The following is a 14,218-nucleotide window of genomic DNA, read 5'->3' as shown; positions in this document are numbered from 1 at the left end:
TGTGGAAGGTATATCTTCATCGTTATAAGGATAGTTTAGTCGAAAAAAAAGTTATTTGACCTGTAATAAGTCAGTAATCAGTCAATCATGAGTAATATCAACTTTTATTCAATTTTTTTTGTTAATATTAGTAAATTCAGTAAATTTTGACTAATGGGAGGACTTATTTATTAGACGGAGGCAAACTTTAGGAGTGCTAGATGTTTTTCAAACCACAAAGGGTCTATGTGTAATACACCAAAACTTAGAAAAGGAAATTGTAATTTTCCCTTGTTTTTATATAAAGAGTGATTTGTTCATTTATAATATCATAAAGGATAAATTGCTATTCATCCGATATTTTAATGTTGTTCCTGATGCCAATCTGAGGCTGAGAAAATTCATGGTGAATCAAGTACTATAATAAATAATAAATATAATATAGTAATTATCATCTTGACATTTGAGAATAAAACAATATTAAAGGAAATAAATGTTGATTCCCTGCAGTCATATTGGAAAATGCATAACTAATTATTTTATTTCGAAAAATTGGGGCGTAAAATCTTGTATGGTTCTAACTTTTAAAAGTTGGGTTCCCTTTCTCTGTTTTGGTCTATGCAACACATACCCTTATCTTTATCTTTAAACCACGAAACATGCATTAAATTTTATGATTATTTAAGACTTCTATATACAATTAAACCATAGAATAGTCTTTTGCTTTTGCAATTTAATCTTCATCTGCTATAATTTTTAAAACAATATTTTATTATACTTTTTCCTTTTTAACTATATATATCATATTTTAAAATATTATAAAATGTATTTTCGTTTTGGAAATTGAAAAATTATTGAATGGGGAAAAAAAATAAGATTTTCATTTGATCTTTTGGAGTTAATTGTATTTTATCCTCGTGTGAACGCACTAATATGCATAAACCTCCTTTGGGCAATGCTATCCTAAAACTTTTAGAAAGAAGCTCATTGTCTCCTACATTAGAGGGTTACGTTGCCTAATTTTTTAAAAATTTGCATGTTTGGGTCATTTTATTTTGTAGTTTTCAAACTTGTTTTTAAGTGTTTTGGTTGATTTTGTGTATCTATAGCCCAACTGTACATATATAATTAGAAAATATAATTTATTTTAGTCCACTCACAACTAAATAAATTATATGCATATTCATACATATATATATATATATATATATAAGAGACATAATTTGACAATGAACAGTACTTTTTGTCTCCCACTAACTAACATTAAACATACTATACTTATTTTATATTATCTCCAAAAACAAATCCAAAGATATACACTATCTCTAATTTATACTTATTTATTTTTATTTTTCTCTTTCTATCTCCACAAACCACCCCAAAATAAATTAAAAACAAAACCAAACATAATGAGGCTCGAAATATCTTTAGGCAACAGATAGGGGCTTGCTTTGAGGCTTTACACAAAGTTTCTGAAACTCCATGCTAAGGGGCGGAGGAGAGGAGAGAAAGCAGATAGGGAGTGGGAGTGGGAGAGTTTGAAAAGCAAAGGGCACCAGAGAAAGAACAAATATAAGATATGTTAGTGCTTTTGCAACTTTCTATCTTTTGGTAGTGGGGATGAAACAATGACTTTTCCTTCCCCTCCTCTATTTGTTTTCCTACTCTCTCCCCACCCACTAATTCTCTGTGTTGGACACCTACTCAAATTTCGTGTTATCTATTTGCATATATTGAATTATGCGTTATTTGAATAAAACCTCATCTGGATACTATTCTGATATGAGCATACAATTGTAGCTACATTATATATTTATTTTGCCACGTGTTTATTGGAAAAAAATATCTTCTTTTTATTATTAAATACTTGCAAAATATGTGATATTTAGGTTTTGATGAAGTAATTAATAGAGGAAATAGAGCTAAACAAGTGGGACAGGAAAGACAAAATTTTGTAGAAAGAAACAATGTGACAGATTTGCATTTTCACAATTCTAATACATTAGACACAATCGCAAAGGAGGATTTTTGTAGGGCTATCCTCACCTGCTGGTGTTTGTGGGGAGCTAGAAATAGACTCATCCAAGTTTCATCGATGGAGAAGATTAGATGTTACGAAAATGCTCTCAAGAAAAAGAGGTAAAGCATGTTCTGTTTTCCTTAGAGAAGTTGATTTTTTTGAGCGTTGATCCGAATTATGTGTTTTAAGCTCTTTCAATTTTGCAATAATATACTGTCTTTTTCTTAAAAAAAAATAATCAATCTTTTACTAGTTTTTGAATTTTATGATCGATTGATCATATTTATCCTATTAAAGAATTGCTATATTCGTAGAACTTTTATACATATAAATTATAATTAAATTTAATAAATTCCTAACAAGCAAAGAGAAAAGTTAGGAGGAACAACATGTCACACAAAAGAAGCAAAGATTAAGAGCAACATGGCATTCAGCCCAACAATTCACAAGTTATTTTGAAGAGATTGACACGCACGTGATGTTGGGATAACCCCACGTGCACCCTCCATGTAAGCCGCTTTTCTCTCTCCTCCTCTCATCACTTTCCAAAGTTCACGCGCTATTCTTGATAAAAAGTGTAAAATTAGTCCCATAATTTATGATTATTTTATATTTGACCCCAAATTTTATAAAATTTTAAAATTAACTCAAGCTCCATTTGAAACTACAAAAATGAAAATCCAAATTATTGCGAAAAAAAAAAACCCCACATTGGGACAGAAGGGCCTTTTTTTCTTTTCAACTTTTAATGTAATATCGGGATAATTTTAAAATTCTATAAAACGTGGAGTCAAGTAGGAAATAACCCAACTATGGGACTGATCCCAAACCCTAAAGTAGGTACTTCTCTCCGTCTTCTCCCCTTTCCCTCCGCCGGGGCCGACGAATCGGAACCACCACCGAGAAGATGGGTTGCGTCCCAACAAAGACCGTGAAGAAGTCCTCCCAACAAGTGATCGAGCCTTACTACTCGAAGATGACGCTGGATTTCCACACCAACAAGAAGGTTCTAAAAGAAGTCGCCATCATCCCCTTGAAGCTCCTCTGAAACAAGATTGTTGGGTTCTATATGTTGGGAATGAATAATGTAACCATCTTGTCCCACATAGATAGTATAAACACCTTTTCTTCTATATATATTAAACCAACTTGTTACCTTTAAACTGAGAAGTGTGGATAGGTGAATTTTGGAAGAAACACCACATGCGTCTGCCCACCTGATCGGGGCTGGGCTGGGCACGCGAGGTTATATACTTTTTTGGAAAAATTACATTTAAATCCTTCATTCTCCACGTTTTGGAGTCTTAGGAAAATCCTAGCCACTAGCCGATTTTTTTACTTCTGCTGATGAAGAGTCCATTTTTTTAAATTTGGTGAAGAGTCCGAATTTCTCAAACAACCGAGCCTACTCCTCTACAAATTGCCTCAGTCCCTTATGCATTCTACATACAAAAAAAAATATGAACCCCTTCTGTGTGCTCCTCTTACATTTTCTCTCTTCCTCTTCTGAGTGTTCCTCTATTCAATGTTTCAAACTCTCTACTATGAGTGCACTTGTAAGAGAGTTATAGTTGTCTTAACCTTGGGGAGCGAACAGTTTATACTAACTGCACCGCAGTACTACAAAAATTTTACTTTCAAGATAGTGGTTTCTCCACGATGCAGTCGTTAATATTTTCCAACAGTTGAAAGTGAAGTCATTATAATGGTTGTTCCCATTACTAAAATGCTGCTGGATCTCTCCAAGCTACAGCTACTTGATGGGACCAACTACAAACGATGGTGACAGAAGTTACTCATCTTTTTCGAACAATTGGACATGGATTACATGCTATTCCAAAATCCTCCAGAAACTCCAACAAAGGCCTCGTCTCTTGCCATAATTCTTGTAGAGATCTCCACAGTTGGGACGACTGCAAAATTGGAGGATGAGGCAAGACAGAAATACGACAGAGACAATAAAACAGTGAGATGTTCACTTGCATAATCATATGAATAATTCTCTACTCGATTTATTTTTGAATTATAGGAGAGCTAAAGAAATTTGGACTATAATGGAGGCAAGATACATAGGTGATGACACCGGAAGGAAAAAGTACGTCGTAGGTAAATGGCTCCAATTTCAAATGATTAATGAGAAGCCTATAATGGATCAAATCCACAAATATGAGAACCTAGTGGTAGAAGTCCTGAGCGAAGGTATGAAAATATGTGAGATTTGACAAGCCAATGTACTACTTGAAAAATTCCCTCCCACTTGGAGTGAATATCGAAACCATTTGAAGCACAAGAAAAGAGATCTAACTCTCCAAGAATTGATCAGCATATGAGAACGGAAGAAGCAAATCGTTTGAAAGATAAGGAAACTTCTCTCTCTTCTCTTTCTGTTAAAGTTAACCTGGATGAATCTTTTGGATCTAAAGACAGGTTTCACCAAAATAAACGGAAAAAACTCCAAAAGAATAATAAATCAATCAAAGGACCTGACAGTAAGATCCAAAAGAATAAGTTATTGTGCTATTGTTGCGGGAAATCAGGACATAAAGCATACCAATGCTACCAAATAAAGGATCAATAAAAGGCAAACCAAAAACTAGCTACTGCCCAAGTCAACCTAGCCAAAAATGACGCGATCATTGCTGCAGTCGTTGTAGAGGCAAAGCTGGTTGAGAACAAAGACGACTGGATACTAGACACTGGGGTATCCAGGCATTTCTGCTTCAACAAATCCCTACTTCATGAACTTCTTGATGCAACAGATAGTGAGTGTGTCTTCATGGGGACTCCACAACAGCCAGACTCTTGGGTAAAGGAAATATCTTTCTTAAACTTACTTCTGGAACAACAGTAGCTTTGAATGATGTATTATATGTGTCTTCTTTACACAGAAATCTAGTTTCTAGTAGTTTGTTCAATAAAGTTGGTTTGAAAATTATGTTAGAATCTAATAAGGTCATAATCACTAAAAATAATGACTTTGTAGGAAATGGATACTTATTTGATGGGTTATTTGTCTTGAACACTGTTCCCACTATTATTAGTAAAAATTCTTTCAGTTCTGCTTATTTGATGGAATCTATTGATATTTGGCATGGTAGATTAGGACATGTGAACTATTCCTCTATTAAAAGGTTAAAATATATGAATCTTATAAAATTTCTGACACAAATGAATGCTCTAAATGTGGAGTTTGTATAGAGGGAAAGTATATAAAGAAACCTTTTAAACCTGTCACATGTAGAAGCATTGAATTACCAAATTAATTTGGTCGGATCTTAGCTTATTTCAAAAACACATTAAGCAAGGATGGTAAAAAATATTATATCTCCTTCGTGGATAATTTTTCTACATTTAGTAGGATCTATCTATTAAAATAAAAAGACGAAGCTGTTGAAATATTTTTGAAATTCAAGGCTGAAGTTGAAAATCAATTAGATAAGAAGATTAAAAGACTTAGATCTGACACAGGGTGGAGAATACAACACTAAATTCTTGAAGAAATTTTGCGAGATTAATGGAATAATCCATGAAATTAGTGCACCTTACACACCTCAACAAAATGGCATAGCTGAACGAAAAAATTAAACTCTGAAAGAAATGATAAATGCTATGCTTTTAAGCTCAGATATGCTAGATAATATGTGGGGGGAAGCAGCTTTATCTGCATGCTATATCCTTAGTAGAGTCCAACATAAAAAATTGAATAAAATCCCTTATGAGTTATGGAAAGTGTTTGCTCCTAACTTTAAACTTCTTAAGGTGTGGGGTTGTCTAGCTAAAGTGGCATATCCTGAATTTAAAAAAAGAAATATAGGACCTAAGACCTTTTATTGTGTATTTATTGGGTATGCCCAAAATAGTGCTTCATATAGATTCATGTGTTTAAATGATAACTTTCTTTGTGAATCAAGAGATATTGAATTATTTGAACTACTATTTCCATTAAATTAGACTACTAGAACAGGCATAGTCTCTTCCAGCAACAAATCTGTTGTAACTTCCTATAATTCTATTGTGAATGCACCTAGAAGAAGTAAGAGACAAAAAATGGAATATGGTTTTGGACCAGACTTTCTAATTGCTTTCCTAACAGGAGACCAAGGAAGGTTAAGTGAAGACTTTGTTTCGATATTTCTAATTGAAGATGATCCTAAGACATATATGAAAGCAATAACCTCTATAGACTCTAGTTTTAGGAAAGAAGTCATTAGAAACGAATTAGATTCTGTCGTGTTAAATCATAATTGGGATTTAATGGATTTATCTATAAGAAGTAAGCCTATAATGCAAATGGGTTTTCAAGAAGAAAATGAAAACAAATGGGTCAATAGACAAATTTAAGATACGATCAGTGGTTGTGGCTTATACACAAAAGAAATGCATAGACTATTTTGACACATACTCACCTGTGACAAAGATTGCAACTATTAGAACTCTTGTTGCACTGTTAAGCTATTCTTAGCTTAATAATCCATCAAATGGATGTAAAAATAGTCTTTCTAAATGGTGACTTGGAAGAAGAAATATATACGGAACAACCAGAGGGGTTTTTGGTACCTGATCAAGAAAATAAAGTATATAAACTAAAAAAATCACTATATGAATTAAAACAAGCACCCAAATAATGGTATAAAAAGCTTGATCATAGTTTAAAAATTAATGGATACATGACAAATTTATCAGATACATGTATATACTCAAAATTATTTGGAATATAATGTGTTATTATATGTTTATATGTCGACGATATGCTGATTTTTGGAACCGACATAGAAATAGTTGAGAAAACCAAAAGATTCTTATTAATGCAGTTTGACATGAAAGATCTAGGAGAAGCTGATGTAATCCTAGGTGTTAAAATTAGAAAAACTGAAAATGGATTTTCTCTTTGTCAATCACACTACATAAAAAAAATCTTGAATAAATTCAGTGGTTAAAATGAGATACCAGTAAAAACACCTTATGACCCGAGGATAAGTCTGAAAAAGAATAAAGGTGATAGTGTGTCACAAGCTAAGTATGGAAAAATCATAGGGAACGTCATGTTTCTCATGAACTACACTAGATGTGACATAGCTTATGCCGTGAGCAGGCTAAGTCGTTGCACCCATAATCCCAATAATGAACCCTGGAATGCGCTACGACGCTTATTGAGATATCTAAAGGGTACAATAAATCTGAGTTTGCATTTTAATAAATTTTCTGCAGTATTAGAAGGATTTTGTGATGCGAATTGGATAACCGATAATGATGAAGTAAGTTCAACTAGTGGGTATGTGTTTACTTTCGGTAGGGGAGCTATATCGTATAAATTTGCAAAAAAAATTTGTATAGCTCGTTGTACTATGGAATCTGAATTTATAGCTCTTGAATTAGCAGGTCAAAAAGCAGAGTGGCTGAGAAACGTATTGGGAGATGTGCCTTTAAGGGGGCCAACTGTGCAAGTGTCCCTGCACTGTGATTCCGAAACTGCTATTGAAATCCCCATGAACTATGCTTACAATGGCAAAAGGAGTCATATTCGCATCAGACATGAAGCAGTAAAAGAACTCCTGAAAAATGGGATAATCTTCTTGGATTATGTGAGGTCCGAGAGGAACTTGGTAGATCCTCTTACGAAAGGGCTTAAGAAGAGAATTATCTTTGAGTCTTCAAGAGCAATGGGGCTAAAACTCCTTGATTGATGGAATATGGTAATGACCATATAAATCCTTAGCCCTGTGTTTGCGTGGTCTTAATAAGAACTTGATGGATAACCTTGACTTTGTTCAAGAGGATAAACTCATAGCTCAATTGCTGGGCACGCACGGTTATATACTTTTTTAGAAAATTATATTTAAATCCTTCATTCTTCACATTTTGGACTCTTAAGATGACCAAGTTATGGAGGTTGAGGAAAATCCTCCTCACTAGCCGATTTTTTTGCCTCTGCTGATGAAGAGTCTGTTATTTAACTTGGGTGAAGGGTTCGAATTTCTTAAACAACCGAGCCTGCTCCCCTATAAATAGCCTCAGTCCCTTACGCATTCTACGTACAAAAGAAATCTGAGCCCCTTCTGTGTTCTCTTACATTTTCTCTCTTCCTCTTCTAAGTGTTCTTCTATTCATTGTTCCAAGCTCTCTACCATGATTGTGTGTGTAAGAGAGTTATAGCTGTGTTTACCTTTGAGAGCGAACGGTTTATACTTTCTGCACCACAGTAGTACCAAAATTTTCCTTTCAAGACAGTGGTTTGTCCATGGCATAATCTTTAATTTTCCAACACTCTACTCATCTGAGGAAGCGTATCCAGAAGGGGCAGGTTTGTGGAAACTCACTAAAGCTGCAGGTGGAGGAGCATGAGCGCTGCATGGATTTTATGCACGATGAGCTCCATGCAGCAGCTCTCTCAGAACAATATTAAGGTAACATATATATATATACACACACATCAGACGTATGTCCCTATATTTATTTCTATTTTTGTTTTATTAAAAAACTAAGAATTTTGGTGTTCATTGGATGTGGGGAAGAGGTGATCATAAACGGTGCAGCTAAGGAAATTGGTAGGGCAGCTGTGGTTGCTGTGACAAAGGCAAGAGGGATGGAGGTGGCTGGTGCAATTGATTCTTATCTTGTTGGAGAAGACATAGGAAAGGTTCATTCTTTTTTTATGTGAGGGTAAAATTACAACGGGTTCTGATAAGTTTTTTTTACCCTCACATAAAAAAAGATTTTACCCTTATCTGAAATTTTACTATAATTATAAATATGTGAGAAGACATGTTCTTATCTGAAATTTTACTATAATTATAAATACCTATTTAAATTAACGATCGTCTGATAAGTACCTCCTATAATAGACAGTCATCAGAGATATTTGTAATTTTTCAAATAATACCAATCATGTTAATTTTACAATATTCATAAATTTAATTTTTTTTGTTTTAATTTTTTGGGTCGATACAACGATATTGCTTAGGTTTGTGACATGGAAGAGGCTTTGGAAATACCCATCATAAATGACCTAACCATGATTCTAGGGTCTATATCCCAGGTAATCATAATCCTACTTAAAGTTGCATTCTTTATTTAATTTTTATATATAAATTTCATACCGTTTTCGTTTGATTATATGCAAATAAGTATTGCATATCACGGTAGCTTTTTAAAATAAAAAGGAATATAATTAAAGTTTTTGTATGAAAATTTTTGGCAGTCAAAAGCAAGTGCAGTTGTGGTGGAGTTCACCGACCCTTCTACAGTTTATGACAATGTCAAACAGGTTTAGTCCAACATCATTTTTCTCTACATAATTTATTACACTAAGTTAAGGTTAAAGTTAATTAATAATCAGGCAACAGTATTTGGAATGAAGAGTGTAGTTTATGTGCCCCGTCTCAAAGTGGAGACAGTTTCTGCAATATCAGCATTTTGTGAAAAAGCGAGCATGGTGAGCACAGGGTGAGCTGCAATTTCACAACATCATCATCATCACAAATCATATTATTATTGCAATAATCTTTCATTAAGAAATAAATAATTGGATTAATTATTCTAACACGTATGTTTAATTTGTACATTATGATACTGGGTATTTTAGGGTTGTATAGTAGCTCCAACTCTGTCCATTGGATCCATTCTACTTCAACAGGCTGCAATTTCAGCCTCTTTTCATTACAACAATGTCGAGATTGTTGAATCAAGACCTGCTCCTGCTCTCGTAAGTTCTCCTCCATTCTCACTTAATTACCGTAATGGGAGTTCTTAGATCATTATAGAAATTACTCCGAAAAGTAAAATAAATTACAACGACATCCGTTGAAATTTAGTATATTTACGAGTACCCCTTGTTGTGTGAAAACTTATCAATGTCTTCTTAATTTTAACGACTTTCTAGCAATAGCAAAATTCGTTAGGTTTTCATCTATTTTATGGTGAACTGACAAAATGCCCTTGTGGATTAAAAATTATAATTTTATATATTTTTAATTATTTTTTTATGAACTAAGTGAATACTCTTTTTCATAATTTTTAAAATTTTTTCATCCACCCATTTCTTTGTTTTATATATTTTTATTTTTTATTTTTTAAAAATACAATAATGGCAAAGTTGACAATTTCATACCTATATCTAATATTACATAATTTCATCAAACATTAAGAGGGTATTTCTAACTTTTCAAACAATATGGAAATATTTGTAATTATGTCAAATCTCAAATGAGTTGTAATTTATCCTAAATATTAAAATTATCTATAGAAATAAAACCCTCAAAATCTTGTTCTTGTTATTATGGTAGAATCGATAATTATTTTATTACATTAATATTTTAGAAAATTGCGTGATACTTCAATATAATTAAATATTATGAAGCAAAACAATACCCTCACATAAAATAAGACAAACATCCACAAATAAAGTAGGACTCGAACCCATAATTCAAACATATTCATAAAACTCAATCTTAACCACTAAATTAAGGCATTATCGGTTCAAATCTTGTTCTTGTAAACTACTAATTTATAGAAAACTAATTAAGAAATGAGAGGGCTAAATTGGGCCAAAACGTTTAAGGCGCCAAGCTGAAAACTCAAAAGTTGAAAGAAATATCCAATTAAGTTTGAGAATTCTAGAGTCGACACACACCGGCAGTATTTTAGCCAGTCCTGCCGACAATGTATCGGACTCAATATTTTACTACAAATCAAAAAGAGAATAAATCTGTTTTTTGCATAATTCTATGCACAATGCAGTATCAGACCCATAACAAGGGTAATCTAAGCATTCAGTTTATGTTCATGGAACAGGATTTTCCATCGCAAGATGCAATACAAATAGCAAATAACATCACCAACCTCGGTCAAATGTACAACAGAGAAGATATTTTAGTAGACATTCCGGTAAGCTAAATGCAAACTTAGTCACTTTAATATTGCTCTATTCCAATTATACCGAGTGTATATTCAATTGGAAATGTACAAGAACTATTATATTCCTCTAAAACTAATGTGTCACTTTACCCTACAATGTTATCATTCTTGGCATGCCAGGCGAGGGGTCAAGTTGTCGGGGAAGATGGAGTGAGGGTGCACAGTATGGTTCTTCCTGGTCTGCCAGCCAGTACAACAGTCAATTTTTCCCGACCCAGCGAGGTATGCTTGTCTAGAACACTTCATTCTGTTTGACAAGAATCTGCAGGTTTATACTTAATATAATTTGATATTTTGGACAGGTTTACACCTTGAAACATGACATCACAGATGTTCAATCTCTCATGCCAGGACTACTTCTAGCCATCAGAAAAGTTGTGCGCCTCAAGGTAATGGAATTATAAAACTTTCATGATTCTATTTGTCTTAAAAGTTCGTCTTAAACTTAGATGAAGTTTTCTATTTCCCTTTGCAGAGTCTGGTATATGGTTTGGAGAAGTTCTTGTAGAATCTAAGCATCAATGAACTTCAGAGTGCATCAGAATTCTGACTTGTGTTTGAGGCGGGAAAAGCCAATTTTTTATCCTACGTCATGAGGGAAAAATATAGGTGGAGAGCTTGGAGTAGAGAAAATGTTTCTTGCAATAGTCTTTTGAGGAAAATGCAACAAGTTTTTTCCTTTAACAATGTTGTGCAACTATGAAAATCTAGAACAGAATGCTATGGCATGAAGTTAAATACTCGATTTAAGGCTTATCAAATAAAAATATTTTACAGATAAAAAGGTCTAAACATCTGATTCTTCAATGTTTGTTGGCTCGACTGGTAAGAACGATTGCTTTCAAATATTTTAGATTCCCAACAAACATTAATAATTCTTTGAGCAATCTTCCAGAAGGTGCTGAACAAATCTTCATCATGTCACAAGATATTACAGATAACAAGAAGGAAGATTTGGATTGGGGAACTTACGTTCTGCTACATAATACAAACTCAATATCCGTGGTGTGTTGCCACCTTATGCCCTTAACATATTTGAGATTTATTCAGTTAGATGAAATCACCAACAAAAGAATGATTCACATAATTTAAATGTGTGAGCACCTTCTTTATTAAGCATCCTAACCCTGTAAATATTGTAGCTCAACTCAGTTCAAGATGCATTGTGTGTGCTGGCTATTGGTATACAACCAAAGATTTATTAAAAGAAAACACTCCCGATTGGTACAGAGAGTAGATTTAAAAGATTGGATTCTCCTATATGAAAGATACCATGTATTTCAGGCTGAAAGTATAAGCTGGTTATTTACTGTTGTTCATTTATTTTGGTTGTGCTATTGATTCATTTTAACTTTAATTTAAATATCATGATCTTGATAGTTTTATGAACATCTGCCCCCTCAGCTTGTAGTTTACCTTTCTTTATGATATTTAATGCTAGCTGACCACAAATTGCATCAAGAAGATCATAATCATATAACTACCTTATCACTTAGAAACCATTCCTCTACAGCTTTTTCTTTGGGGATTAGTTTCAGATGATATTGCTTGTTATCGACTCTCTTTTTTAGGCACCTTTTCTTTTCATTGGTATAGTCGGAAAAGGGAGAAAATAATGTAAAACTTGCGAATTTTCATTTATTTTTCTTATAACTTCAACTTGATACGACCAATTCTTATGTTATATCAATCTAGAATTCTCGGTGATTAAGTGATTTTAGACTAGGGCAATATGGTTTGAAGATATTTTGACATATCTGATGTGTTATCTCTATGAAATGTATGAACAATTTAGATTCTACACTGAAGAAGATGGTTCCTGGGGCTTATGCAACCTATTACGAGAGCACCAAACCTAAGCTCCAATGAAACAAAGAAGAGCGAGGGTTTTCACCTGTTGGCTTCTAGCATCGATTACGCATATACTGATAAAGACAAGGCATGGATAGGCGCTATTGCAAACAAATTTAGCGTGGGGATGTGCTTTAATATTTACCGCTTCTAGATTATTATCAATCTCATTACGCTATTGTTCATGCTTTTATGGATCTTTTTCACCATTTAACTTCCATGAAAGATATATATATCACTTGGCTATGCATAACTAGCTGTATATATTCTTTAATAGTTAGATTTACCACCTGCAATTGCCATTTCTGAATGTTCCCTATGAACAGAGCGAGCGAGTGGATTGGCCCAGGAACGTGCAAGCGAAGGTGGTAGTTAAAATTCATAAAAAATGAATATAATAAGACCATGATTCCAAGGGGTGTTCCCTTGGAGTTCCCGGCGTTCGATGTAGTTAATAAAATAAAACAATAAAAACTAAATCGGAGCTTATGGTGAAATTAAAATCGAGAAAATCAAGAAACAAAAACAAGGATTACCTCTTGTTTGATTTCCTTCACACCTCCTTTTGTTGATTTGTTCACGTGAGATTCCAACGCAGAAGTCCTCTAAAGACACGTCCATTCCACACCGAAATATAGGAATTCCTTAATTTTCTTTACTAGAAGAGGATAAGGGAGAAAAGCCACACCAAGTGTGTTGAGAGAAGGGGGCAGCCGATAGGCAGTTCTAGGGTAGGAGTATTTTCTTTAGTGTTGTGTAATAATTAGTTATTCCAAATATATAATTAGTATATATACGTACCTTGTATGGATGTACTAGAATGTGTCTAGGTTTATTCCATTATCAATAAGGCAATATATTCTTTATTCCAAATAAAGAATTACCAACATAGCACTTTGCAAAACTGAGAATTGCTAGTTAACTCTTTCCTTTCCTAAAACACAAAGTGGGAGAGGGGGCCAGCCGATAGGCAGTTCTAGGGTAGGAGTATTTTCTTTAGTGTTGTGTAATAATTAGTTATTCCAAATATATAATTAGTATATATACGTACCTTGTATGGATGTACTAGAATGTGTCTAGGTTTATTCCATTATCAATAAGGCAATATATTCTTTATTCCAAATAAAGAATTACCAACATAGCACTTTGCAAAACTGAGAATTGCTAGTTAACTCTTTCCTTTCCTAAAATTATCCAATGTGTTTAATTAGGGGGTGCTTGGCCGATTTATTGGAATAAAAATATAAGGTCCAACTAATTTTAATTACATCTAATTTAATTAAAATCCACCTAATTAAACCCATCATATATTTACTCAAATTAAATACATGAGTCCAGTAATTCTTTATTAATTAATAAGTGAAACTTATTAAATGATAATAGCAAACCCAATATAAATCAATTATATTAACTTCTCCTTGGGCTCCTCCATCCAATGGATCTCTCTCTCGTTTG

At 33.5% G+C, this 14,218-nt stretch overlaps 1 protein-coding gene across 1 annotated transcript; it reads left to right on the top strand.

The window, feature by feature from the left end:
• Positions 8,365-11,533, top strand: LOC105167792 (dihydrodipicolinate reductase-like protein CRR1, chloroplastic). Its single transcript, XM_011087606.2, has 10 exons — positions 8,365-8,403; positions 8,514-8,636; positions 8,961-9,035; positions 9,198-9,263; positions 9,336-9,431; positions 9,582-9,701; positions 10,790-10,882; positions 11,033-11,134; positions 11,215-11,301; positions 11,388-11,533. The coding sequence occupies exons 1-10, from the start codon at positions 8,365-8,367 to the stop codon at positions 11,418-11,420; spliced, it is 834 nt and encodes a 277-aa protein (XP_011085908.1). The 3' UTR covers positions 11,421-11,533.

Source organism: Sesamum indicum, linkage group LG8 (assembly GCF_000512975.1).
Source record: "Sesamum indicum cultivar Zhongzhi No. 13 linkage group LG8, S_indicum_v1.0, whole genome shotgun sequence".
Lineage (NCBI taxonomy): Eukaryota > Viridiplantae > Streptophyta > Magnoliopsida > Lamiales > Pedaliaceae > Sesamum > Sesamum indicum.
The sequence above is the reverse complement of the archived record's forward strand: the minus strand, read 5'-3'. Positions and strand labels throughout refer to the sequence as shown.

Excerpts from the sequence above, each read along its gene's own strand:
- LOC105167792 (XM_011087606.2), top strand. The coding sequence starts at position 8,365 with ATGAGCTCCATGCAGCAGCTCTCTCAGAACAATATTAAG. Across the intron at positions 9,264-9,335 it reads TTTATGACAATGTCAAACAG|GCAACAGTATTTGGAATGAA; the intron begins GTTTAGTCCAAC and ends ATTAATAATCAG. Across the intron at positions 11,135-11,214 it reads ATTTTTCCCGACCCAGCGAG|GTTTACACCTTGAAACATGA; the intron begins GTATGCTTGTCT and ends TATTTTGGACAG.